The sequence below is a fragment of the Coturnix japonica genome, chromosome 5 (assembly GCF_054131305.1).
Source record: "Coturnix japonica strain WE chromosome 5, WE-NBRP24, whole genome shotgun sequence".
In the NCBI taxonomy this organism is placed as follows: Eukaryota; Metazoa; Chordata; class Aves; order Galliformes; family Phasianidae; genus Coturnix; species Coturnix japonica.
Window position 1 is genome coordinate 52,705,076 of NC_140667.1, and position 27,646 is coordinate 52,732,721.

Here is a 27,646-nt window from a genome sequence, read left to right on the forward strand (position 1 = left end):
CTGCCAGGCAGGGGGGTTGGAACTACATGATCCTTGAGGTCCCTTCCAACCCGGGTCATTGTGTGATTCTGTGGTAAAAAACACATCATGAGATTCCCCCTTAAGTGTGACCTGGTATAGTCCTGCACTTCTGCAACAACAACCCCGGGCCTGGGGCAGAGAGGTTGGAAAACTGCATAGACCCAGCTACTTACTAAGCTTTTTTCCACCCAGCAGGTTGCTGTGCACCCAGCTCACCTTCATTACTTTACTGCTGCCACCTCATGGCAAGAGCCACTGATTGCACTACAGCTTTTGGAGCACAGGTCTATTCTTACCTCCCAGCCACACCACGTAGTTGGGTTTGGCTGGTGGAGTGTGAACTTTGAAGGTTTTAGTCGCAAGGACTTCTCTGTATTTCGGTTTTTCCACCAGGTACCTGATTTCAGCCATGAGTCTGTGCAGGAATCCCAGCAACATGGCAGTGCCGCCCATAACCACGAAGTTCTCTGCCAGCTGCTTCCTGGTGTCTATGGGGCACTAACAACAAGGGGAATAGAAAACACAATACTTCAATGCAACTTGCACAGAGACGCTTTCACTCACTCCACTAAATGTGTCTCATCACTATCTACTCATACTCCATTTATGTCCTCCCCTATCACTGATCTGTTGACTCTCATCTTCAACTGCAAGCTCAGAAGCAGAAATCTTTTAGCATGTTTGCACTGTGCTCAGTACAAAGGCTCACAAAAAGCCAAATACGGTGTAAAGACAAAGACATTATTCATTGTGCCTTTGGTTACCACAAGGTGGCATGGGGAGAACTCTGCTATCCAACACATCAGGTCTTGCACCACAGCTCCCAACAAGACACTGATCCTTTTTAAACAATCACGTGTCAGTACAAAAGCAGTTTTAACTTCAACCCTAACATTTCACATCTGATTCCAAGAGACTGTCTCAAAACCAATCAGAAAACTGCCTTCCAAGTCCAGGTATTAGAAAAGCAATTTCTATTTCAGAAAGCGCCAGTTGCATTCAAGTTATTTTACATTTGACCAATGGATTTCTTCCTAGTTTGGTCCAGAAGACATATCCCATATGTACACTAATATGGGCTATTACCTACAATTATATGTATATTAATATAATGTAGAATCCACATAAACACTACATATGAGTTCATTTACATTGTGCCCAAATATATACGTTAACTTTTTCTGGTGTAAATGAACTCTTTAGCTCAGCTTGACCACCAATTTAACCTAACCTGCTGATGGTAGATGTGTGTAACAGCCTAATGCTCTTACTGCATTAGTCTACCTAAATATGAACCATTTATGGGCAGCACAAAGACCTAAACAAGAATTTAATGGCATTTGGTGCTTGCTTTCAGAAGGGAAAAACACTGCAAGTGCTTCTGGTAGGCACAAAATACAATAGAACTAATGAGATAAACTGCTAAACAGCCTTGAACACTTGATATCACACTTCCCCTACTATGCAGTTTAATGAACTAATGGTAGAAACTTGGTCTGTTGTTACAGTTAACTCAAGACTCACCCTGATGTTCTGTTGCTCCAAACCCAAACTGTGGGAGCAGCTGTTAGCAGTTCCTAGACACTGAGTTTCTCAAGTGGGAGTGAGATCTGTCCCACACCCTCAGTTTCTATTAAAGATGTGTGAAGATGGAGGTGTACGGTGGAGCTGGAGACGAAAAGGCTGCGAGGTGAGACACCAAAAGCTGCTGCTGCCCATCTACTCTGCTACCCATCATTGTACAAGTGGCTCAGTGTATCTATTTCATCTTTGCTCCTGTCTTTTCAGGCCTTCCTAAATGTCTTTTATTCTCAAAGTGTGGTCAAAAATGTAGGGTTATGGAAAAGGACTGGAAAGCTGAGGGGCTGTAGTGCTTTGAGCATCCTAGAATGGCTCTACATATGGAGGAATCCAGGGGGTGCAGGAAAAGTATAAAGTAGGAAACCCTATAATGACAAAGCCAGGGGAGACTCTTCACAAAGCACTTATATCACTCATAGAGCCCTTATAGCTTTCCTACAAATATTGTCCCATAATTCAGTATAAACCCTTACACTTCTCATATGAGCCACTACATCAGCTGCTGCTTCTTGGAGGGGAAGATAAGAAGAAAACAAGCTGGTAGCATCAATGTGATATGCAGGAATAGAGAAGAGAGCAGGGAGCAAACAGTGGGCTCTTGGTGTAGGAGTAAGCATTGCTAAGGCAGCAGAAACAGATACCAACACACAAAAATAAACAAACAAAAGTCTGTAGCAATTAAATGCTCCAAGATGAAGCTGAACTTCTTTAATGTTTTTCAATATTATATTTTATGATTAGTATCTTGTGCTCTTCCAAAATATGGAAATAAAGCTGAACTTTAAATATAGGCGAGCAAATGTGCCCAAAAACATGTTCAAGTGTCGTACTCAAAACAGAGCTTCAACTCAACCATGTAAGAGCAATACCCCACTGCAACAAGAACTCATGCTCAGGTTGGATTAGACCTGACTGAAGCAGGCATTATGTGTGAGATGCTTTTCTCTGGGCTTCAGAGAATTCACAGAACTGTAGGGGTTGGAAGGGAGATCTAGAGATCATCAAGACCAACCCCCCTGCCAAAGCAGGCTCCGTACACCACGTAAAATGCAAAAAGAAAGCAACTTAGATGAAAGTCAAAGGCCCTACTTGAAATATACAGCCTATTGCTTCCTCTTCAACATGTTATGACTAGATTAGGAAAGATCAGAGCTTGCTGCTAATCACATCACTGTCTCTATAGTCCGTTGGAAATCTTTCCTTAAATTACATTAATCAATTGCAGTTAACACGAGTTCTGAAACTCAAGCTGCAGCTTAGAAGTGGCTTAATATAATGGATGGTATTTCTAAAGCCTGACAGTTATTGGTAATAGAAGGCAGAGAGCTCAGAAGTGTGCTGGTGTTTCATAACAAAACCCATCCACACCACGCTGGCTTCATCATGGAAGCTGCTTGCATAACAAAAAAGCACTCGTGCCATCCTGAGTGTGTGACTGTTGAAGGAACAGATGGTGATGCTAACCCATAAGAATCTGAGTAATACATTCAGGATAACAATACAGATGAGGGTAGTGATTCACAGTCTAAGGAGATGGTAGGACAATGAAGGCGGCTATGAAGCAGAAGGTAGAGGGGAGTACAGCATGGGATCTCCCTAATGCAGTGAGACAATGCAGCCTGTTCCTGTTACTTGTGGAAATAGTGGTATTCTTTACAAGCAAGGAAGAGGTTGCATAAATATACAAATATGCCTGGGAATGAATCGTAGCCCGTTGGAATCAGTAAAAATTCTCTAATTTATATTAAATTTTTTTGTATACTTCTTTTGGCTAATGCAGTCCTTTTCATTTTTCATTCTCATTTAGTGAGGCACTGACACAGTGAAGTGGTGGGTGTCCCATCCCTGCAGACACCCAAGGTCATAGGATGGGGCTCTGAGCACCTGATGGAGCTGTGGGTGTCCCTGTTCACTGCAGGGAGGCTGGACCAGATGGCCTTTAAGGATCACTTCCGACCCAAATGATTCCATGACTTTATTTTAGATTCCACTGGTGTTCAAGCCACTGGCAGAAAGAATCATTTGGAGTACCTTGCAGATGAGTTATTGCCACAGATGCCACTGTGCCTGTCTGCAAGGAGCGATGGGGGAGGCAGTGCTGGTGTCTTGAGGTGGCAGCTAAGGGTTACCCTCAGTGCAGTAAAGCCAACCTGTGCTCCTGCAGACTACAGGATTACAGCTAAACTCTGGACATGTTTCAATGGCACAGCATTGTTTTTCTTGGAGAGAAAGTAAACGGTCTTGTGTGTCCCCACATCAGATGGCTTTGTCTGTGTGCTCGCCTTTAAGCCTCCTTAATCCCTATATACAGCTGTGTCACATCATGTTTTTTCTTCTTTTTCCTTTTCCTCACAAAAGCAGTCACATCCTTAGGGCCAGCAGCACCATGCTCTATCCTTACATCCCCTAACTTGTATGTATTGATAGTGGTAGATATATATAGCTATATCTATGGATATAGCTATATATATATAGATATAGATATATCTATATCTATAGCTATAGATATAGATATAGATATAGATGATATAGATATAGAGGGATAGTGATTGTGGTGGCTGCCACAACCCAGGTGCAGCACCTTGCACGTGGCTTTGTTGAACCTCAAGGAGCTAGAACTTTGCTTAGGGTTAACTCGCTTCGGGGTGCTGTGTCAATTGCTTTTTTTCTATTATCAGCCTAATTTTGTAGTGGAGTATGTAGGACGGGGGGGAAAAAATATCCAAGTGCTACAGGGAATTGACAGATGGTTCACATTTTAGCTGAGACTTCAATATGCATGGGGATGGCTTCTTCAGCACTTTATCTCTGGGTAAATTGTGATATGCCTTGCACTTTGGTATTAACCACATTGATTTTGTTATAGGGTATGAAAAAGAGTGAAGGCTGTACAGACATTCAGGTATGGATGTGAGCGCTGGTACTGCTGGGCTGTATTCCCAGAGTGACTGCAACCAATTCCAGCGACCTTGGGTAAGTCAGCAGAAGTGTGGTACTCCTCTGAAAAGTGACGGTGTAAAAATGGTACTTTCCTACTCAGCAGATCTGATTGCTGTACACGCTCCAAGTCACATCTGCTGACTACAGTGACAAATGGAAGTTTTTATGGCTTTCCTGCTCTCTGAGCACTGCAAAACCAAGAGAACTGGGAAAGCAGAAGCTGTGACTTCTGGTAGGACTAATTGCTATGAATTACATGGCCACTGCTCGGCCTTGTGCAGCTTTCTTTTTGAGGAGCAAGGAAGAAGAACAGAATCCAGTGAGGTTCTGTTGATTCTGTTTGGACTGCAGATGGCATTTTGGGGGTTTGCAGTTTGAGGCAAAAAGAAATCTGCTCATCAGTGATGATTACATTTCAAAGAATCATCCAATTATTAAGGTTGGAAAAGACCACTAAGATCACCTAGCTCAACCATCAACCCACCACCACCATTTCTAATTGACCACAAACCTCCTATTCATTCTTTAAAGTGAGCTACTTGTACACTTGCTTCCCAGCCTCCAACATGGGGTTGCTGTTGACAGTTTCCCATCAGCTCGATTTAGACTTGCTGCTCCATTCTGGTGACTGCTGTTGAATGGGAGGAGTAGGTCCCTTTAATACAGATGCTACCAGCTGACATAGAGGTGAACTGTAAAACAAAACTACAGAGGGAGACGTGCGCTGATTTACATGCTGGATGTCCCCAATATTCAATTTGGGAAAGTCATTCAGCAGAGAAATTAGTGTTAACTATTTTAAAATTGCCTTCACCTTCTGTGCTATGCCCTGACATAATTAAGGTGCCTGATATTGTCTCACCACTGATGCCAGGAGCTGCACTGTAAGGTGCAGTATTCTGATATTGGTGGAGCATTGGCACAGCTATCCAGAGAGGTGGTGGATGCCCCATCCCTGCAGACACCCAAGGTCAGGCTGGATGGGGCTGTGAGCTCCTGATGGAGCTGTAGGTGTCCCTGCCCCCTGTGGGGAATGAGACCAGAGGGCCTTTAAAGGTCCCTTCCAACTCAGACAGTTCGATGATTCAGTTAATAAACCATATAAATGAACAACAAAACAGTGCTCTCAGGGGATTTCTGAGCTGAATTCTGCCTGCTTCCTTCTATCTGCTTTCAGTCTGCAGATTTTTTGTTGATAATGCAGAAGCCTGTGATTTTGGCAGGTTATGCGGGGTAGAGAAACTTGCAGTGTATGGGGGATTTGCAATATCAGATGGGGAAAGAAAAAACAAACAGCTATTTTGGTTATAGTGATTATCAGTGAAATATTTAACCTTGAGAGTATACAGCCTGGATTCAGAGTCAGTTACCCAGAGAAATGAAAGGGGAAAGAGAAAACCTCTCCAATACATTAAGTGCTCTGCAAGCTTTAGAGCACAGCAGAGCATCGGTTGCACGTGCTTTACATTTTAAAAACTTCCCTGAGACCTTTTGGGATTAGGAATAAGAGTGGAAGGGGCTGAATATAGCACCTCTCATTTAGAATCATGGCTTCGTAGTGAAGGGTGAACTACAGCCACTGAAACCTTTGCCTGGAGCCTGGTGTGTGCCCATTGCTGACAGTGCTGTGTCCTGGGAGGAGCATCCGTGTGTGGGGACAGGAGCAGCTGGTGGTGAATCAATGGCTGAGCCACAAAAGCTCTGCTGCATTTTAAAATGAGTCCTCATTGATTTCAGTTTGCTGTAAGATCTCACTACACTTATCCAGAGATGGAACCTCCTCTGTGTCTGAGCACTCCCGTTGCTGGAGGTGACCCCTCAGCCAACATGGAACAGGGGGTGAAGATGGATCCAAGGGGAGTTTTGGGTTCCTAATTGGGGGGTGAATGGTGTTCGACATAGCCACAGGAATGCAACCCTTTCCTCTTCCTTTTCTTCCCCTCTATCTTCCTTACAAAAGAGAGCAAATATCCTTTCCTTTTGCATACTTCCACATTATCTTTCTATAAAGATGGTGCAGCACTAGAAATATTGATTCATAAATAGATACCCGGATTTTACAATTCAGAGCTGTAAAACCAGAAGGGACTATTCTGATGGTTTGTTCCATCAGGCCTGATGCCTTTGACCCTCCCACCCAACATCCTTCTCTTCACATTGGAAAGATTTAGACTTGATGGGTGGACTGCTCGATGGATGAGGAACTGGTGGTCAGATTGTACCCAGAGATTCAATGGTTCAATGTCTGGATGGAGACCAGTGATGTGTGGTTGCCCCTCTGGAGTCAGTGCTGGGACCTGTGCTCTTTAATCAATGACATCAGTGGTGAGACTGAATGCACCTTTATTATGCCCTGTCCCTGCAGACACTCAAGGTCAGGCTGAATGGGTTCTGAGATCCGAATGGAGCTGTGGGTGGCCCTGTTCATTGCAGGGGATTGGGACCAGATGGCCTTAAGGACCCCTTCCAACTCAATTATATGATTCTAACTCCAGAGTTCTTTTTGATTTCTTGATGGGATGGCTGTCCTGGCTGCTGATGCAGGCATTCCTTAGGCTTTATTTCCAACTTATGCAGCAGTTAGCAAGATTGCCCTGAAAGAAACTGCCCTGACCTGTGACAAATCTGTCCTTTAAAAGTTTAAGCATCGGATGCAGAATGCCACCAAAATGAATTGGGCGGGTTCCAGCTTGGTTGAAATCCAATACAAAGCACTGCAAGGATAGATAAGTGAAACACTGGAGCGAGTGTAACAACGAAACCACTGATGTTATTTTCAGTAGCACAACAAAGAGAAAACAAACAAACCAAAACACCACAGAAACCCACATCGAACAAATTCTTCATGGATAATGTCTCAGCTCTCCTTAACCACCTGCTTTATGCAGAGAGCCAAGCATTTAGCAGGTGCAAGCAGGTAGGATCTCACTGCACTACCTGCAAAACAGAGCCCTGTTTTGTCAACCGTTATAAATGGAAGCACAGAGAAATTTGCTTGTTGGCTTCATGTGGTAGAACACAGTCATAGCAAAGCCTTTTGATAAGTCATCTTCTCCTGTGTTATTTCTTTATGTCCTCCCTGTAATTCCCCACCATATCTCTCCCCCTAGCAACACAAAAGAAGCACGTCAGGACTCTGCTCACCTGCCCCTACTCAATGACAATCACCTGCACCTGCTGCTTAGAAAGAGCCACTGCACAGCACATAAAACCCTGGGAGAGCAGCTGGGTCCTCATGGTGCCCCAGCTCTTGGCTGAAGGAGGAAGGCAGAAGAACTGGTAAGTTATGGACTTCTGAGCTTCAGGAGTTCTTTGATTTTTAGTCAAGTGTGTTTACATGTTCCAGGAGCTGATAGTGTAAATGTTTGTTACTTGGTTAGCTGGAGGCTTCTCAATAGGGAAAGAAAAAACAACAAAACAACCAAAGCATTTGGGAAGAGAAGGAAGCAGGAGTAAAAAATGCTTACTTGGCTCTCCTCCAGGCATAAGAGGTGTTTAAAATAAAACATCAAAACATCAACTGCCCTGAAACAAGCTGTGTGCGAGATGCTATTTAAGAAATGTTCTCCTTGTGGAGAGAACATGAGGGGAAGGTGACCTCTAAAGTTGAAGATACTGGAGGAGAATCTATAACAACAAATTGCTAATGGTATTATAGGCTTTGCTTTCAGGTTGTAGGGTTGTTTGAGATGAAAGGAACCCTTAAAGGCACTCTGGTCCGACCTCCCTGCAATGAACAGGGATTTATACAGCTCAGAGCCCCGTCCAGCCTGACCAGGTACTCCTATAGATCTTCTGCTATTTCCTGTAGCTTCTCTGACCATCTTTGCAGTACAGGCTCTTTAGCAGGGTCTGTCTTGATAGAACTAAGGGAAATAGTTTCAAGCTTGAGGAGGATGGATTTGAGTTGGATGTATGGAAGAGGTCTCTTATGGTAAGGATGGTGAGGCACAGGTTACCTGGAGGTGTGGTTGATGCCTCTTCCCTGGTAACAAGGCAGGAGTGGATCGGGCCCTGGGCAACCTCATAGAGATATGATGTCCCTGTTCATTGCAGGGGAATAGGACTAAGTGACCTTTAAAGGTCCCTTCCAGTTCTAAGGATTCTGTGGTTCTATAGGGTGCCCCTCTGGTTAGATTATGGTCCTGGCTTTGGACTAAGAGCTGCAGACCAGCCCAGAGCTCAGCTTGTGTGCTGTCTGAAGAGGTGATCTGGAAGCTGAAAATGCCTTCACATGGGGAGAAAACCACTAATATGCTGTATGTGATCTCAAGTCTGTCCTGAGTGATGTGAGCAGTGTGAAGAACGGTGCTCCTCATGCTGGAGCACACCCGTGCTCTCTGCTTAGCAGCAGCACGTGCAATCTTTATAACCATCAACTGCTTGCTTTTCCCATGTAGTTACCAGATCCTTTGTCTGGAGGTGGGCTAAAAACGCACGGGGGACAAAAGCTCCCTCGGGGCAACTCACGGGGATTGCATAGCACCTCTCAGCCCCCCGCACCTCCGACTAATAACAGCGATCCCGATGGGGGGGGGTTCGGGATGCCCTGGGCTGCTCGGGGGCGGGGGGGGCTGAACCATCCGCCCAAGCGGGGCGGTATCTCTCGCTCTGCCGCCCCGCCCCGGCCGCGCGGCCCCGGGATGCTGCGGAGCGGAGCTGCGGGCGGAGGGAGGCAGGTGAGCCTGGGGGGGAGCGGCCCGGGGAGCCGGCTGTGTTTGCGTATGTGGGGGGATGATGCGAGGGCGGCTGGGACAACATCCCTCTCTTCCTAAGGAGGTTATTTATTAATTTCCCCTTTCCCCCGGTGTTCGCTCGTTTTTTTTTTAATTGATTATTATGGTTTTTCCACCCGCCTTCAGGCTCTTTGTTCCCAGCGAGCGGAGCGCTGGGGCTGGGCCCTGCGAGTGGGACTGGGGAGTGGGGAGGGTCGGGGCCGCCGGCTCCATCTCGCCCCCCTCCTCCGTGGTGTGGTCCCGGCGCCTTTGGGGTCGGCGGCTGCTGGGGGAGTCCGTCGGTCCTGGCACGGCTCAGTGCCGGTGCGGCATGGCGATGGGTAGCGGCGGTGCTGGGCTTTGTGCTGACACCCAGCTAACCTGGAAATGCAAGTAGGGACAACAATGGGGGTGAGTCCGTGTGCTGGTGCAGTCGGGTCTTAAACCCCTGTTAATTCTGTTCCTTCATCAAAAAGCAGAGTGAGCCCTACGTAAGAATGGCCCGACAAGGCTGAGTTAATCTGCTTCGTGGTCTCCCAGGTGATCCGCTGTGTCTTGCTGTCTGTTGTGTTGGGCACTGACATTTCTGAATGTTTCTCGCTGGTTGGAAGCCAAATGCTACAGCTCCGTTCCCAGTGAACCTGGAGGATGGCATTGCCATGCTTACGGTGTTTGCAAACTGTTAGGCGCTTTGACCCTGTTCTTAACAGCCTGTATTTCCCCCATCCTTTTAATTGCTCAGAAATCTATCAGACCTCTGACTCCTGGAGTGCTGGGACCTGGCACGGGTCAGGAGCCACGGATGGCTGAGAGCAGCTTCTAATTGCAAAGCTGAGCAGGGACCTACATAGGTGGTCAGTGCCTTTCTGAACAAAGCAAGCATTGCTTCACAGCTGGGGGAATAATGCTTAAAACATGCTGGCTCCCAGCAGTAGCACTCTGAGAAGAGACACAAATGCTCCAAGTGGAGGTAATGCATTATGCATTAAGGTGCCAGGCAAGGCCAGCTTCCTACCAGCCCTAAAGGAATAATAATCTCATCTCTTTGCTTATAATGATTTGTCCTCAAAGCTAAGGGAAGGTGTGCCTCTCTGGTTGATGTGCAGCTGTGCTCGCATAGTTCAGCTCATCCATCTCTGGCTGTGCCAGCATGGGGCTGTGTCATTGGGAAATCATCAGGAGCTGTTGGAGGTGGTTGAGATGCTGTAAGAACACTGGCTCCTCAATTGGCTTGATGTAACTGTGTGAGGACAATAGCAGATGAAATGGAGGCATTCTTCCCTGCTTGTACAAAAGTAGGAGTTGGAGCTCTGCAGCATCGTGTATTATCTGCTGGCTTTTTGTATTCAGCACAAGTAATAATGCATGGATAGCATGTGCTAGCGCTCCAGTAACATAACACTTGATTGCTGGCAGTTGCTTGACTTGCACATTTTGACTAAATCTTTGCATTGAAAGATTTGTGGGGTGTTTTGTCCTCTTTCCATACCAACTGGTGAATGAATTGCAGGGCTGAACATCTAGAACTGTTCAGCCAGTCAGAGCTACCATTATCAAGCTTGTACTGGAGGTGTAAAAAGCTGCGTTCTGCAAAGGCAAGGTGGTGATTTGTCTGATGCTGACCTGTTAATCTCCTGTGTTCTCTGCTATAGCAATGCATGTAGCCACTTCAGCTTCAGTGCACAAGTGTCTTCCTCTGTGTGGAAGAGGGATTGTTAGGGCAGGGTTATTAATTCAAAACTTGATCCTTTCCTTATTTCAACAATTTGGCAGATTCTGGTTGTATTTCTCCAGCAGCAGAAAGTAGCAAATGGCTGTCATGCAAGTTTTCATCAAATAAACTGGGCAAGATCCTGAGGAGCCATTGTAGGGGATGGCTGCATGCAGCTGGGGTACAAAAGGGTTTCATCTGTTGCATTGTGGATCAGTAGATGGCAGTTCAGTGCTGGGAAGAGCTACTGAAAGAGGGATTCGATCTTCTCTGTCCCCATCAAACCTGCTGTGTTGAAGCAATGGTGGCAGGTTGGGGTTGTGCTGGAGCTGACTCTACAAACAGGTCTCAAAACTTCATGGAGGGGGTTAATGACTTAATAGAACCTGTGAAGGATGTTTGTGTGGAGAAAGGAGGTAGCCTGGTTTAAATGGACTGCTGAGTCTGAGACTAAGTCACCATGTGAAGTGTCTACATTGTCCCCCAGTTCAGTGACTCGCCCACAAGTAATAGTAGGTGGCTGTTAGTCTGATGGGCAGCTCTCAGAAATACCCTATTCAGGCACTTCTTGTAGCCTTTGCAGCCTTTTTGAGGCTTAGAAGGTGTTAAAGGCCACTTTTCTGTGCTAAAGATAAAGCTACTTGCTTGCTTGCAGTTGTGCTGCTTTAGCAGATGAGGAGCTGCATCTCCTGGGTCTTGTTATTATGTGCAGGGGAAGTGGCTGGTGTTGTCTCCTGCCTCCTTCCTATTGGAAGCAAGGATTACTCTTCCACAGAGCCAGGCTGCTGCTCTGTAGCTGTCCTCCAGGGCTTTAGCTTGGAGGATTGAGTGAAAGCTGGGTACAGAGTGAAATACTGGGTTATTCCCCCAGCTGCCGGCTAGAAAGGAAAAGCGTTAATCCTACTGTAGAGGAGGTGCTTGGTCAGAGCAGCTTGCTTTATTGCTAGGCTGTAGAGCAAACTGACTATAGAAGTAGCCAGACAGGAGGAGAGATGTATAGCTCATTGCAGCCTGAGTACCAGGCTGCTGCAGCCAGCTGCTAAGCCCCAGATCAATTCTGTGTTAAGTGGAAGTGCTACAGCAAGGTGTTAAACTCTGCTTAAGTAGATAGCCAGGTCACTGCTGTTGATACACAATGTAATCCAGCTTTTTTCTAAAGTAGATCTTAAGCTCTGACTAATCTCTGAAGATGAACTTGTGCCATTATCCTTCAGTGTGCTCTGTGCCACCATCTCCAGATCTTATTGAATGTAGTGGTCCAGGTTAGTTTAGATCTGGTGGCTGTGGGTTTCCTTAACACAGAACTTTCTGCTGCTATCTCTGCCCTTTACCCATGTAGAGCTGTGGCTGACTGTGCTTCTCAGCCTGGAAGAAACTGTGAGGCTGCCCAGAGTTCCATAGGAACTGCAGTGATGGGCTTACACAGAGCATTACCCACGTTATCTCCTAGCTAGAAGGAAGAAAGGCTCTTAATACTTCTTTTTAACAGCCTTAAAGATCCAGCTTGCTATGGAGCAGCTTTCCCTCTTGCTCATTCCCAGTCCTATTGAGGGCAGAGTGAGCTTAGAATCATAGTATTACCCAGGTTGGAAAAGACCTTGAAGATCATCAAGTCCAACCGCAGCCTAACCAGAACCCTAAGTCTAAAAAGCTTATTGAGAAAGAGATTCTTTTCAGTATTCCTGTTAACGTCCTCTGAGTGTCTTAGGCTATTGGAGAACCTACAGATGTGTATGTGCTCATTTACAGTGTGTTAGGCTGCAGGATGGAATACTGTGGCCATTTTTCATGTACACCTGAAGTTGTTTGGGCTTAACTATGGCTAAAATGTCTTGTAAACCCTAAAGACTTCTGATTTCTTCAAGGGAAACTGTATTTTGATCCAATTTGCACCCTCGCTTTATTTAAAGTATAAGAAACAAATCTTTGTGTTTCACTGTCTGATCTTAGTTGACCGTTGCTGAAGGAATATGATATAAATGTATTTATACAGCAAACCAGATGTATGCTGTTGGGTGCTATGTAAGTATAGTCTCAGTGCTTTTTAACTATAAAAGCAAGTAAAGCGTTAACATGGAAGAGAGCTGTCTGAATGCTGTCAGTTCTCAATTCCTACTTTTTTAGTGGGGAATGAGGTAGAGGAGATGGAGGGGTGGATGGATGCCCATCTTCTGGACATAAGAACTGCTGAAGTTGGAGGTGTCTGTGCTGTTGCTCAGCTTCTTGGTGGCTTCTGCCTTGAGCCTGAGCACCTGGTGCATGTGTGTGGCCTCCTGCAGCCCTTGCTGTGGATGAACAAGGCTGTAGGGAGTATAGGAAAAGTGACCTGGCGTGTCTGCAACCTGCAGCATTTAACTCTGGCAGCCTGTTTTGTGGCTGAATGCTGAGATGGGCTTCTAGGCTACAATGAAACCTATGGATCCTGAGATGCTTAGCCCTTCTGCGGGCCTTCAGCTAGAGAAATCTGTGCTGTGTGGAGTAAGAGACCCATTTTCTGACTGGAATACACAAATAGCTGTGTGACCTACTATGATATGCTTTCTGGTTGTCTCTAGTTGATTGGACATATTGAATAACTTCTTCCGAAAGAAGAGACAAATGTGTGTGAGCAGCAGGACACAGAGGGCCTTTGTGTTGGATGCATTAACACAAATGGGGTATTTCTGAAATCCATCCCCCTGTGGCTGAGGTTACCTCTCACAAAGCATCGCATGGCCATGTGATGGAGTGTGGGGGAAGTGATACACCCTTGTAATGACTAACGCACTGTGTGTATAAATGTAAATATATATACACATATGGTTTTGGGTAGGTTACGAACAGTAAAATGAAGCATGGGGATCTGTTGCTTGAAATGTGTGGTAAGGATCTGTGCAAAACCAACAAGTCCCAAATGTGGAAGTCCATGTTATCCAGTTATTTATGGCAATGGGTCAGTATGTGTTTATGGTTATATGATCTGGATTCTTTTTCCCCTCCCTAGGTTTTACTTTTTGGACTTGTCAGCTTTGTGGATTTCTGTGCACACCTCTTCAGCTATGAGTAGATCAATAGGACTTGATATCTATGTGGTCAGCTGCTGCATCCTGCTCTTATCCTCTAGCCCACCATGCCTTGCATATCCATTGCTGGAGGAGAAGGACGTGACAAAGGCCCAGTATGGCTCTTGGGCAGGGAATGGGGTAGAAGATGAAAGGATAAGCATGCCAAACTTAATGGACGAGCTGGACCCCTCTGAGCAAACCCTCTTTGAGGAACCATCTGTAGTGTCAGCAAAGCCATCTGGGATACCCTTAAATGAAGCTTTCACTGCTGAAAGAGAAATGCGGCCTATAAGTCCAATCCATACCTTCCTAGGTAGTCAGAGCCTGGATGTCAGCACCACCATGCCTGGGGCACTAGCTGCTGTAGAAGAGGAGCTCAGTCCCACCAGGTCAGAACTGAATGAAAATGGAGAGTTCAAGGCCATGCTGACGGTAGCTGTGACCACCCTGAGCCCTCCTGTCCAGGATGAACCCATCAATGTGGCCACCACTGAGGACTGTGAGGTGGGGCAGAGCTCTGTCACCCTCCAGGCAACCCCCCCTTCTGTCACAGCTGCAGCAGAGGAGGAGATAGCAGAGAGCAGCTTGTACCCCTCAGCTGCACCTCAGCCCTACAGTGAGCAGGTGCCCACATCACAGCCCAGCACTCCCAGCCTGGAAAGGGCAAGTGACTACCTCATCATCCCAACTGCACAGCCCCCGAGCGAGAGTTTTGAGGTGGGAATACCAGAAGCCAACACAGGCACTGCTACGAGGTTACTGGCTTCACAGGGAACTACTGCTGCTAATCTTGTGATCTCTGAGACCTACCTTCATGTGGGGGCAGATGCAGGTGTGGGGCAAGGAGAGCAGCCCACTGCAGCAAACACTGCCTCCAGCCTCCATGCTGATTCCATGCCCCCAGACTGGGATGATACCAAGCTGGGGAGTACAAGTCAAGGGGGAAGCATGCAGCATGAGGAAGTGAGAGGGGACCAAGTGGCAACTGAAGCATCCCAGATCCCTCTGGGAGATATAGAGGAAGAGCAGGATGATGTGACGAGAGTGTTGCCATCTCCAGCATCTGCTCCACCAACTCCAGAACTTATAAAGGAGATCAACATCACAACCCCTGCAGCGGTGCGTGAGGAAGATGCACTGGTTACTTCCACAGCCAGCAGTGATGTTTCCCTCACAGGGGACTTGCCGGATGTAGGTACAGGTGGTCTGAACTCTCTGGAAGATATAAACATGGTCACAGCAGAAGAGAAGAGCATCCTTCCTTCACAGCCAGAGGCTCCTGTGATGACAGACATAACACCTGATCTCTCCTCTACTCTGGAGAACTCACTGGAAGGTAAAAAGACACTGGTTTCCAAGTGTTAATTTAGGAGGGATGTTCCTTAGAGCCTGTACTTCATTTTATTGTTTTTAGAGCTCAAGTGGAAAAAGGTGTAACCTACCTCCTCTAGGAGGGAAGGGCTGTGGACCTTTGTATGGGGGTAATGGCTTAAACGGGTAACTTGCATGCACCAGTAGAGTGTGAATTAAATCTTCCTTGTCTATGCAGGGATGGTCAGAGCAGATTTAAGAACAAAAAAATCAGTGGTGAGATCTACACTTCTCCTTTGTTATAAAAGTTCCTGGTGTTGTCTCCTTACCTTTCAGCCAAAGCTCTGAATCTACAGTTTTTGTGTGGCCATACCTGTATAGATGACACCTTCATCCCACTGGCAATGTTCTAGGTGGTGTTTAGAGTGCTGGGTCAAATGTCTGGGGTAATGGCCCCTAACATAGGCTGGTTAGGAATGTGAGCTGTGGCCAAGGACTTCTTAATATCTGTTAGGCATCTTTAATTTTGTCCCCTGGTCTGTAAGGACAAAGGGACAACTTCCTCTGTGCTGCATCCAGAAGGTGTTTTCTGCTGCAAGAGATGCAAAGCTAATTGCATGCTGGCGCTGAAACAAGACTGATTAATTTCTAGATTAATTTATAGCCACTTGACTTCTCAGCAGGTTTCCTTCTGCTATTCCCAGGTGTTGGGGAAACATCAGCTAGCAGTAATACTTGTGCAGTGAAAAATAAACTGTACACAACTTGAGTCTCTTAGCTCTTAGAGTTAGTCACCAAAAATGCTATTTTGGCAGCTTTTTGCTTGATTCTTATTTGCCCCCCCATTTCCATACCACAGATTTGCAGTGCTGTGGTAGGTCTGCTTGTCTATAAGGGGGGTGGCTAACGAATCAAGGATTGATTCTGCTACTTTCATACATGTTACACATGAGCTCTCATCTGTTTCTAAGCTGTGAATCAGCTGGATTTGCTGTTTGCTCTGTGACTCTGGAAATAATACATGGTGTCAGTCCTTTGAATGTCTGTTCTGTTACTGTCAGCTGCCCTGTGAGTTGGTGCTGATGCTGCTTCTCATTGCAGGGTTCACTCAGGAGGTGACAACTATTGCCCAGGAGGCTGCTGCTGCTCTGACAGCTGTGACACTGCTGCCTGCTCCTGCCCAGGGGACAGGAGCTGTAAGCCTTCCCCAGGAAACCAGTGGGGAGGACACCCAGATGCTGAGTGCCCCTGGTGCCACCCAGATGCTGACAGCTGCAGGCACCTCCACAGTAAGAACTCCAGATGTGGAAGGTAAGGCTCAAACTTTGTAGGTTCTCTCTCATAAGGACACATCAGTGCATCACTCCAATTTCAGTGCTCATACACTGAAATCTTCATGCAGCATTCAGGGTCAACTTGCTTTTTTTCCCTTGCCTACTGGCCCTGGGCTGCTGCTGCTTTATGCCCATGCAGATCAGTCATGTTAAGATGTGCCAGCAGGTCATAATCTTTGTCCCAAGTAAAAATGAAGTAAACAAAACCACCGCATGAAACCCCCCACGTCCATCTTTGTTCATATGTTGACTTTTGGCCTTAATATTTAAGCTGCTTCCTTAGTTACTTCTGGATTGCTGATGCTTGGCCCAAAGGAGAAAAAAATCTTATTTAGGGAACAATGTGGGAGTAAAGGGGGTTTTCTTGTGAGAATTTAGGAAGCCATTGGAAGCCTGCCCTGATGCTTCTGTTAAGTGATAGTGAGTTCTTCCTTTTGTGCTCAGGGCTGAGGTAGCTCATAGATAAGTGCTTTAACCTGCCATGTTTATCCTGTTGCTGGCTTGATGTCACCTTGGTGAGTACACACAGGAGCCTGTCTTCTTGACAGGAGCGTAGCAGGGGCTCTCTTAGCACAGAATGACCTTTGAGGTCATTTCAGTAGTGGTAGTAGTAGATGCTGCTGTAATGAAACTGCTGCTGGGCAGCACTTCTGCTAGTTCTTCCATTGCAGAGCATCAAAGGAAAGAATCAATTTGCACTGTATCCCTTAAAGTAAGGTTGCTCTATAGGGGGGAGAAGGCTTTTCCAGCAATTACCACTAATTAATTTGCTTCTGGGATTTAATTATAAATTCAAGTATCTCTCATCTTTGCAATAAACAACTAGATCTGTCACTTAGTTCACACCTCATCTGGTGCCTCAGTGCTTTAATCTTGCAGTGGATCCTTAAAACAATGGAAGTAAAACTTAGGGTTGTTCTCACTAAGGAGACTTCTTGTGCTGGCTGTCCTGGAAGAGAAGTCATTACAGGCAAATAACTTAATATAGTTAAGGGTTCAAGTGTCTGATAGCTTCTTTCCTGAACTTAAGCTTTCATTAAGGAGCTCATTCCTAAATCATAGAATCATTAAGGTTGGAAGAGATGAGATCATCAAGTCCAACCCATGTCTCTCAGTGCCACCTCTAATGGTGACTTTTTTAATATGTCTGTGTCCAACTTCTTGTCTTTTGCAGATCTCACAGATGTGGTCCTGGTCACTGGTGAGAAGGCTGCCCCATCTCCTGGTGGGTTGATGGCTACACAGTCTGGGCAAACAGAGGAATCATCCAGCAAAATGATGGTCCCGGTGACTCCAGCATCAGTGGCATCATCTGTTAGGAGGACAGCTCTTCCAGCTGTGAGGAAGATCAGTACAGCTGTAACCTATGGGTTGGATCGACTGGAATCAGAAGGTACCACTGTTCCCAAGCCAAAAGGGCATGCAGCTTCCTGTGGAGAGGAGCAATTACCTTGATTATGTGGGCTTCCAATTGGTCTGTCTGGTACATGGCTATGCATGTGTTAACTGTTGATAATAAAATTGTTGAAAAACCTGTCCCCTTCCAGGTGGTACAGGAAACGAGCAGTGAATGGTGTTGTGGAGAATACCTGATTTCAAATGGCTGTGGTGCCATACTCCTGTAACAGTGCTGAGAGAGGTTAAGAATGTATCACCTTTGAGATCTCATTCAGTTGTTCACTAAAACTTCTTAATGCAAATTCACACAAGGTATTGATGAAGTCAGTGCTTTTCTGGAGTCTATCTTTGGCTCATCTGTCATTTCCTGTAGAGAATTGCTTTGATTCTTCCTGTTTTTTCTTTTACTTTGACTCTTCTTTTTGCTCATCCATCCCCTATTTTGTACTCCAGATTCTGGGCCTACACCACCTGGCAGGGATTAATCTTCCTGCCTGTTTTGCTCCCCTCCCTTTATCTTGACCTTCTCCTACCTTCATATTTTACTGCAAAGGTTGGCAGTCCTCCAGAGGTGGCATGCCAGATGGTATTTTTCTTCTGATCAGAGGTGGGGTGCCTCAGACAACAGCTAATCAGCATCTTTTCTCTGCATGAAGCAATAACTTGAATTCCTGTTAAATTTGGAGGGCAGCAAAGGCAGGGAGACCTCCCCTCTATATGCAAGGTGCTGTGGCTCCTGCCCTTTATTGGGCTTGTTGCTGGCTTTAAAACCTGCCAGGACTGACAGCAGCACATGATCCTTACCCTGATGGATCTCTCTAGTCGTGCAAGGATGTGGATTCCTTGGCTCTGAGGCACAGCTCTGCAGGTGCCTGTCATCCAAGGGTTGTGGTGCTCCTTGTTATGCTGTGTGTTTATGACAACTGGCACAGCTTTTTTTTATGTGGTCTAAAACTCTTTGGAGTAACTTGGACATTGATGTGGTGAGCCTGGTGTTAGGGATCACCAATCTACACTCTGTGAAGTGGGCCAAATGCCACTTGAGGGTATGCTTTCTGTCTGGAGATGCTGCTGCCCCAGTTAAGTGTGGAGGAAGATTTTGAGCTGCAACTGTTTTCTGATACCTTTGTAGTGTTAGTTCATGAGCACTTCCACCTCAGGCTGGAGTGGTGTTAAGAAGGCTGAAGTATTCCTTCCCAAATCACAGTACCTAGTGCTCTCTCTCAAATACCCATATCGTATCAGCTGCATTATTCTCAGGAGTGCTTTCCTACAGAGCAGCACTAAGCTCCAGCCCAGATTGCAGGTGAATGCAAGATCAGACATCACTCCTGCAGACATAATGAAGTCCCTGGGGAGGTCACGGTGCTTGCTGACCAGTGGAAGAAGTGCAGGCAGCTGGGTGAGCTCTGCTGGCTCCCACAGCCCCCAGTGTGGCTCACTGCCTTGCATTGCTGAGGGCCTGGCTCATCATTAAATACAGACCCCTGCTGTTCAGAGTTCTGTTTCTTGGGGACCATCTGTGCCAAACTGACTGCAGTTAATTGCATCAGTATATTCACCTGCTTGGATTGGTTATAACTTTAAAAAAGTCTCAAAATTGTACAGACAAACATGAGATATATTTGAATAGCTTTCTAAATAGGGTTGTCTTCACCTCTATCAGCTCTGGAGAGATTAGCAGAGTAATGACCATATTCCTGCCTGGACTTTGCAGTGAAACTGGTGCTACTTGCCCTTCCTAGCTAAAGAAATCCTATAGGGGGATTATAGGATCTGGGGACAGGATGTAGCTGAGGATGAACCTTACTTGTCTTTGAGGCTTAATGCTGCATTTTGTACTTGTGCCCAAAATTTCTGCATCTCTGGAAAGCCCTACATTGCAGCTTTCTCTGGAGGACTTCTAGGATCCAAGGAGAAAACCTAATTCAACTTATCTGTTCAGGATCATTCTGTAAGCTTCCCAGTGCTTTTTGAAGTGGGTCTATAAAAAGAAAACATCCAAAACTACTCTACAACAGCATGTAAGCCTTAGGGCTGGTTCCTGTTCAGTCATCTAGGCTTATCTGAGCACTGCTGCTGGGGCTGAGCTGCTCTCACAGGTCAGCATTCATAGGATGCTTGTGGGAGATGCTATGCCTGTTAAGTGATGTCAGGAGCAGGCAAATAGCTCTGAAAACAGGCAACTTAGTCTGAGCTGTATAGTCCTTGAATAGAAGGTGCTTCCAATGACTCTGTCTACCTCTCAACATGTAGCTGGTGAAGTCCTTGTTGCTATGGTGGAGGAGTAATCCTGGGGTTGGGAAGGCACGTTGAAGAGAAAAAGTTCAGCCAAGAAGTGTGTTGAATGAGTCTGAATACATAATTATAGCTACAGTCAGCCTTGATTTGCAGCTTCTCTTGGCTAATAACAACTTAAGGATAGAGTTTTACCTTGGTTCTCAAATTATAAATTGAATGCAGTTGTTAACACAGGTTAGTGCTTGTGTAAAGAGTACCAGGGCTGTATTTGTTTTATGAAGCCATGCACTGCTGCTAGTAATAAAACAGGATGAGGTAATGGCCTTAAGGTGTGACAGAAGAGACTCAGATTGGATATTAGGAAATATTTCTTCTGAGACTAGTGATACAGTGGTACAGCTGCCCAGGGAGTGGTGGAATCACCATCCCTGGAGGTGTTCATGAACCAATGGAGATGTGGCACTGAGGGACGTGGGCAGTATTTGTGGTAGGTGGATGGCCAGACTAAGTGATCTTCATGGATCTATTCCACCATTAATGACACTGAAAATGAGCCACTTCCAGGCTTAGAACAGGCCCTGAGCAATGAGGAGACTGCTCTCATGGCCCTTGCAATGTGTAGCTGAGCAAAGCATAGACCTTGGGCAGCTCCACATTTTGACTTGTATAGGAAAAATCAGTTGTAGGATGTTTGGATCATTTATGTCAAAGTATCTGCTGTGTAGGACAGAGCACAGCAGTGTTCCTGGTGAGCAGTTGCATGTTTGCATAATGCAGTATTTGGCTGTGAAGTCCCTAAGCAGTTCTAAGACACGGGGCTGGACTTGCCTTGGGGTTAGCAAATTCTGTTCTGCAGCTGTAGGGAGCCTGATCACTGCATCTTAGCTTCAGGTTTAACTTTGTTTTGCTTCACTGATTACATTGAAGGCTGCTCCAGAACAGTGGAGCACATCATACAATGCAATATATTTCCATGGTATTTTAATGGCACATACTTGGTCCTTGGTTTTCAGAGTGTTTTTTTAAATGACTTTTCAAACTCTCCTTCCTTTTAAGCCATTCCAGTACAAGGCACCTTTCTTCTGATGGGAAGTATTGCTTATTTTTAAATGGAAATTAAGGCTTTGAAAATTCAATTGCTATTTGGACCCTGACTGTATGGATTAAGACCTGCTTCATTAAATCTCTGCAACCCCATTAAAAATTTAAATGAGGTTGCAGGGTTGTAAATAAGAAGGGCACTTAGCCTAGCGTGTTTAACTAGCCTGATGCTATAATTCCTCACCAGCTCTTTGGTTATCAGCTGAATTGGCAGGGATCTGAAGATTTAAGACAAAACCACATGCAAAATGAATTAATAATTGCTTTTGATGCACGCTTCCTATTGCTTCTAGCTTATTTCTGCTGCTGAAGTGGGAACTTCTGTCCCTTTAGTTCAGATTGACCTTGATCTTCCTCATGGAAATCAGCTCTTCACTTGTATTTCTCCTTTGTACCAAAGAATTACATAGTTAAAAAAGAAACACCACCACTTCTTTCTTAGATACCTGATCTTGGGCAGGTTAGGTGGCCTGGTTCAGAATGATCCATTCAACTGTTCTGGATAGGCACCTTAAAATTTCTAGCTGTATCTGACTTGTCATTTGTCTAAAAATAATGTTAAGGTTGTAGTTTTCCCATGTTTATCCCCCAGTTGAACAAAGGTGACAGAACCCCCCTACAGATGCTGTTGAAAGGTAATTGGGCTCTGGGTGAAGATTTTAATGAGGCTTTTGTTTCCTAAGTGGGGGATTAGCTCACCCTCTGGCTCTAGTGAGGTGGATTCAGCTAAGCAGGTATATGGCAGTTCCTTTGGAGTGCTCTGCAAGGAGCACTTCTGAGCTGCTGCTGTTGCCTGGGGTCTCTCAGCACATGCAGAGCTTTGTTGTTTGTGAGGCTTCTCCGTGGTTCTTTGGACACAGGGAGCAGGGCAGGCAACACTGCAGAATGGTTTGGCTCTTTCAGAACCACCCAGATGACTTATAGCTTCTGTATTAGGATAATCCTGGAGCTTCATGATTTGAGTGCTGTGAGGCTTTGTCTAGAGATGAGTGGGCTTGTAGTCATCCTTGCCTTTAGTGTTAGGACTGGAGTTAACCCTGGTATACTGGAGGCTGTTACCTGTAATAACACTCACCCATAGTTCATGCCATCAGGAATGGATCCATGCTGATTACATCTGTACTTTTGTCTACAAAACAGCTTAATTCAGACACTTGCTCAACTCCTGGTCTGTTAGCTACTCTTTTCCTAAGCTAAATTTCCTACAAGTGCATCAGCTCCATTGTGGTGAGAGATAAGCCAGGATTCAAAACACCAGTGTGAATCCCTTCAGATCTGAAAGGCAGGTTAGGATCAGAATCCAAGTTCTTACCATCTTTATAGAGCCCTCTGTTGGGGAGTGCTTTCTGTGGTCTGTTTTATTGGCAAGTGGGTACTGAAAACTTTCTGCAACTCATAAGGAAACCTTATAGTTTAGTCCTGCTGTCCTGTTTGCTCTCCTAAATGTAGCAGGAGTGTTCCCTGTCACAGGAAAAGGAGTTTCATTTCCTCTTATCTTGAAATTTAGGTGTGCAGAGTTAGGGTTTGTGCCTTGCTTTGTGTGGTAAGAACCCATCCAATGGATGCACTCTTCTCAGTGCTCTGTTTTCTCACCTCTGCAGCAGGCCAGGCATTGAATACCTCCATTCATAGGAGGTGTTTGTGTAACTCAGAGCCTGGACTGCTCCTGCTCCCACTGTGGGTGTCCCTATGCAATCCATGAAGCAGGGCAGGGTCAGAACCCTTCTACTTTCCTTCCAGTTATCTCCTTCCAAGCTATCACTTGTGGCAAAGCCCAGCTCTTGGCAGCGTTTTGGAAGCATCAGATGGTGGCATTATCACTGATCACATGAAAGCAATTGATTAATAAGAGTTCTCCTAGAAAGGCCTTTCTGTCTTGACAGCTAGCTGTGATTACAACAGCAGTGCAGAAAATGAGCCTTGTTCCCACGTTACAAGTGTACTAAAAGGAGTCCTTTAGCAGAGACTTCTAAATGCCTCTTTTCTGTAGTCATGAATCCCTCATTCCCAGTCCTGTTTTTAATTACACACCTCTGCTTCCTATTCTGTGTGCACGCATGTGCCATGATGGTCATGAAAAGTGTAGATATTGTACTGAGGGACATGGTTTAGTGGGGAAATATTGGTGATAGGTGGGTGGTTGGACTGGATGATTCTAGAGGTCTTATCCAACATTGGTGATTGTATGACTCTATAAGGTCCCTTGAGTTCCCTGGTATGTTTTGGCCAACCGAGACTTCTTGAAAAGTAGAATTGTGCTGGATAACATCCTTGTGGGTCACAGTCAGGTGGGTGTCAGTGCTCTCCTCACCCTCTTAGCTTGTGTTCAGGTGGGGCTAGGCCTGCCTTGTAGCTCCCTGGAGTGGTAGCTCAGCTCTTGGGCTGCTTTGCTCAGTGCTGGCACAGGAGTGAAGGTTCCACTTCCTTGGAGTCATGGGAACTGGGATCACCACTGGAAGCCAATTAGTACTGGCTTCTGATTGTGGCTTTTGTGCTCATCAGATGCTCATAGGCTTTCAGACTGTACAGCACTAAATATTTGGTATGATCACAGCTTAAGACTACTGTGGACTATAATGATACTTTGCATTACTGTCTAGACACCACTGTCCTCTGGATTTAGTGCAAAGAACAGATTGAGACCTCTGTATTTTGTCTTGCAACTTTTTAAAAGATTTTTCTTATAGTTTGTTTGAAGTTACTATGGAAGTCAAGCCATCACCTTCTAGCAAGCCTTGCTGCCTGTAGAGTAGGAAGATATTTCTCCTGTGCACAAAATCTAGCAGATAATGGTTTAAGTCTGCTGGAGAGTGAGAACACTTAGAATCACAGAATGACCTGGGTTGCAAAGGCCCGCAGTGCTCATCCAGCTCCAACCCCCTGCTGTGTGCAGGGTCACCAACCAGCAGCCCAGGCTGCCCAGAGCCACATCCAGCCTGGCCTTGAATGCCTGCAGGGATGGGGCATCCACAGCCTCCTTGGGCAACCTATCCCAGTGAACATACAACAGTGACTTCTAACCATTAAGGGCAAATATCTAGAAGGTATAGGTAGCAGTTCCTGTGTTATGGGTTTCAGCAGTAGTGCAGGTGCCCCACAGTAAAACTGAACCATTGTTCCGTCTGGCAAATATTAATAAAGGTGGAAATGTGCGAATAAGAAGAATCTCATGCTTTTCTTGGTGCCTTCTTATAGCTTCTCAAAAACTCAACATTTCAATGCCTGTTACAAGGTTGTCAGGTCCTTCAAAACCAAAATTGTTGACAAGTGAAGCAGGAATCTCATTTTTATGGGGATTCCTGCTGCTTAGATTGCATTGCTGTCACAGCAGGGAGGTGTTAAAATTCTCTATTCCTCTGTGTCGATGGAGGCAGAACTGAGCCTGTTACAGAACACAGTGCTTATTTAGTCTGCCAGAGGGTCAGATTTTGCTTTTTTTTCAGCATGTGGGGATGAGGTAACCATCCCATAGCCTGCTTCTGCATCACCCTCGTTGCAGGAGGAAATAGGAATGTAAAGGGTGGTATTTTGGTGCTGCAGTCGTGGTGTCACGGTGAGAGGAGGCAGGATTTACTCTACCTAGGCCTGCTTAGGGTTACACTGCATGTCACAGGTGAGATCCAGAATTTAGGTAAGAAAACAAGACACTGGAGAAGGTCTGCAGAGCAAGATGAACGTGCAGTAGGAGTACTGTGCCAGTTAGGTCTGCTCTTGTGGGCAAAGGAACACTAGGTGTGCAGGAGTGCTCCTGCAGCTGCCCATCACCTGTGTGCCTGATTTGGGTAGTGTCACACACGTACCAGGAAAACTGCTCACATTTCTTTATTAAAGAATAGCATGTTGGCTGTGGGCATGTTCCACTGTATGATTATCTTGCTTCCTATGCAAGGAGAACCTTGGCATAGCGTTGAGTACTTTCAAGCATGCTCCACAAAGTAATTCACAAGGGGATGCTGATGTGTGCAGAAATCCAAATGCCTTCCACAGCTGCTGGGCTCTGCAGTTTGGGTCCTTCTTCACTTCTTTGGAGTGGATGTGGGGATCTCTGAAGTGTCAAGCAGGACTGGTTTAGGAGGCAAAACAGTTTTGCAAAGAGACTCTGGTGTGATGCATGAACCTGCAGCTTGTGGGGGTCTGACTGCATGACACAGAATTATAGGATCATTGAGGATGGAAAAGCCCCCTAAGATCATCTAGACCAACAGTTAGCACATCCCAACCAGATCCTTGAGTGCTGCATTGTGCTTACTCACCACCCTGGACAGCCTGTGTCAATCTGTTATTGCTCCTTCTGAGAAGGAATGTTTCATAATATCCAACCCAAACCTCCCTTGGTGCTGCTCGAGACCATTGCCTCTCATCCTAGCATACATTCTTTCCTATCCCCTGGGATCAGTGGGTGCTGTGAGCAGCCTGCCTGTGCCTGCCATCCTCCTGGTGCCCCCCTGAGCTCTAGTAAGTGTGATCTGCATTACTTTAGAAGCACAATTTCCTATATGTGACCACCAAGTGGTGCTGTGCTCTGTGCTGTGCATGAAAGCAACCTGATGGCACTTTGGGGCAGGGGGTTACAAAGCTGTTTTCAGACATGAGAATGAGCCCTTTTTGGTGCAGCTGCGCTGTGAGGACTGCGCTATCCTCATCCTTGTGCTGTGGCTGTGGGATGGTGGATGGAGCTGGGCGATTTTCAGGTGTGATAAGTAGTCTTGGCACTTTCAATTCAGGTGTTCAGTCTGGCTGCCTGCTGGAGTTTGGAAGAGAAGAGATTGATATCTGCTTTCTCAAAGCCAGCTCTTGGCAGGTGTCTCCAATTAGCATGCTAAAATCACAGGAACCTTTTAAAAGCCTTGTTCCAAGGTAGATTTTTCAGATAAAATCTGATCTTTGTTTTCTCTGACCTTTTTTTTCCCTACTCGGTTCATTCAGGGATAATGTGCTCATGGTCCTGTTGTCCACAGTGCTGGCTGCTTAGCACCTTTGCTGTTCTGTTTGGGAGATCTTTTGCTTACAGCTGTGTTGCTCTCAGCAGAGACACAAGACCTACTTTAATTTATCATTGCAGCTTTCCTGCAAGCACTCTCCAGGTGCCGTACTCAGGTGTACAGAGGCTGTGTATTCTGTATGGAGACATATAGTTTGATAGAGAAAATTCTTGTTTTGATTTAAGATGATGAGCACATTTTAAGATAGTGTACTCCTAAAACATAAAGGGAATGTAAGTGTAAGGGGCTGACTACATCCCTGCAAGGTCCATTCAGTGCTCTGTGTGGTATAAGTGCTGGGAAGAGACACTGTGGGAAGCCTTGCTGGGTGTATGCTGTGTTCTTACAGCTGCTCTTCTCTGCTATGAGCTGTGGTCAGGAATAGGATGGAGGCAGGAACTTGAGGCAGGATGGGGCTCATCCACATCCTCTGGGCGTCTCATGTCAGAAAACAGGCAGGGCTTTGTTAGGGTGGCTTGCTTTTGAAAAAGGGATTATAAGCTCACTGATAGGAATGTATGAACCTTCTGTTTTATGGGACCTTTCCTGATATTGTTTTTGTGTCTTCATGACCAGAGGCTGAGGAAGAAGAAGAGGATGAAGAGGAGGAAGAAGAAGAAGAGGAGGAAGAGGAAGATGAAGAGGACAAAGAGATAGATTCTATGGATGAAAGCATGGAGGGTGACACAGAGCTGCCAGGCTTCACGCTTCCAGGCGAGACATCCCAGGAGCCCATAGCTGGCCTGGAGAACCCTGCAGCCCAGCTGGCTGGGGTGTCCTACCAGGTTCCAGATACCATTGAGTGGGAGCAGCAGAACCAGGGGCTGGGTGAGTGAATAAACTTTTTCTTCCCTTGCCTTCATGGAGGACGCGTCTCCTTCTCTTCACCTTATATGGGGCAGCCCGTTGAGCAGGGAGGTCTCAATAGGCCTCCAACATAATTGATTAAACTTGGAGCAACTGTATTTCTGAAAGAACCCTGGCCACAGAAAAAAATTGGTCAAATTGGAATGAGTCCCAGGCAATGTGTCTTGAGGTTTTAGCCTGGGGGAGAACCTCTCTGTATACTCCAGACCTGGACATCATTCCTAGAGCTTAGTGTTGTGTGTCTCAGCTGAAATTCCAGGGGAAATTTTAATGCTCTTTGCCTGAGTTGTGTTGGTGCAGGCATATGAGTCCTGCGAGGGCAAAGTGTGCTGGGGAGTTGCTAATCTGCCCATTGCTAATTCAGTGGCATTCTTGCAAGCACCTCTGACCACTGACAACC

General features: G+C 45.9%; 1 protein-coding gene across 9 annotated transcripts in view; it reads left to right on the forward strand.

Moving 5' to 3' along the window:
* ARMH4 (armadillo like helical domain containing 4) overlaps window positions 1-27,646 on the forward strand; it is a 79,034-nt gene that overhangs the window by 23,775 nt on the left and 27,613 nt on the right. For 3 of the 9 annotated variants that reach the window (XM_015865798.3, XM_015865800.3, XM_085547853.1), the window contains exons 2-7: window positions 4,469-4,575; window positions 7,653-7,821; window positions 13,952-15,348; window positions 16,425-16,634; window positions 17,832-18,050; window positions 26,956-27,207. In XM_015865798.3, coding sequence (XP_015721284.2) covers window positions 7,700-7,821; window positions 13,952-15,348; window positions 16,425-16,634; window positions 17,832-18,050; window positions 26,956-27,207 — 2,200 coding nt within the window. In that variant the 5' untranslated portion in view covers window positions 4,469-4,575; window positions 7,653-7,699. Of the gene's footprint in view, window positions 1-4,468; window positions 4,576-7,652; window positions 7,822-9,172; window positions 9,322-9,731; window positions 9,798-13,951; window positions 15,349-16,424; window positions 16,635-17,831; window positions 18,051-26,955; window positions 27,208-27,646 lie in introns of those variants that run through there. The other 6 variants (XM_085547854.1, XM_085547856.1, XM_085547858.1 and 3 more) reach the window with 3 other exon arrangements.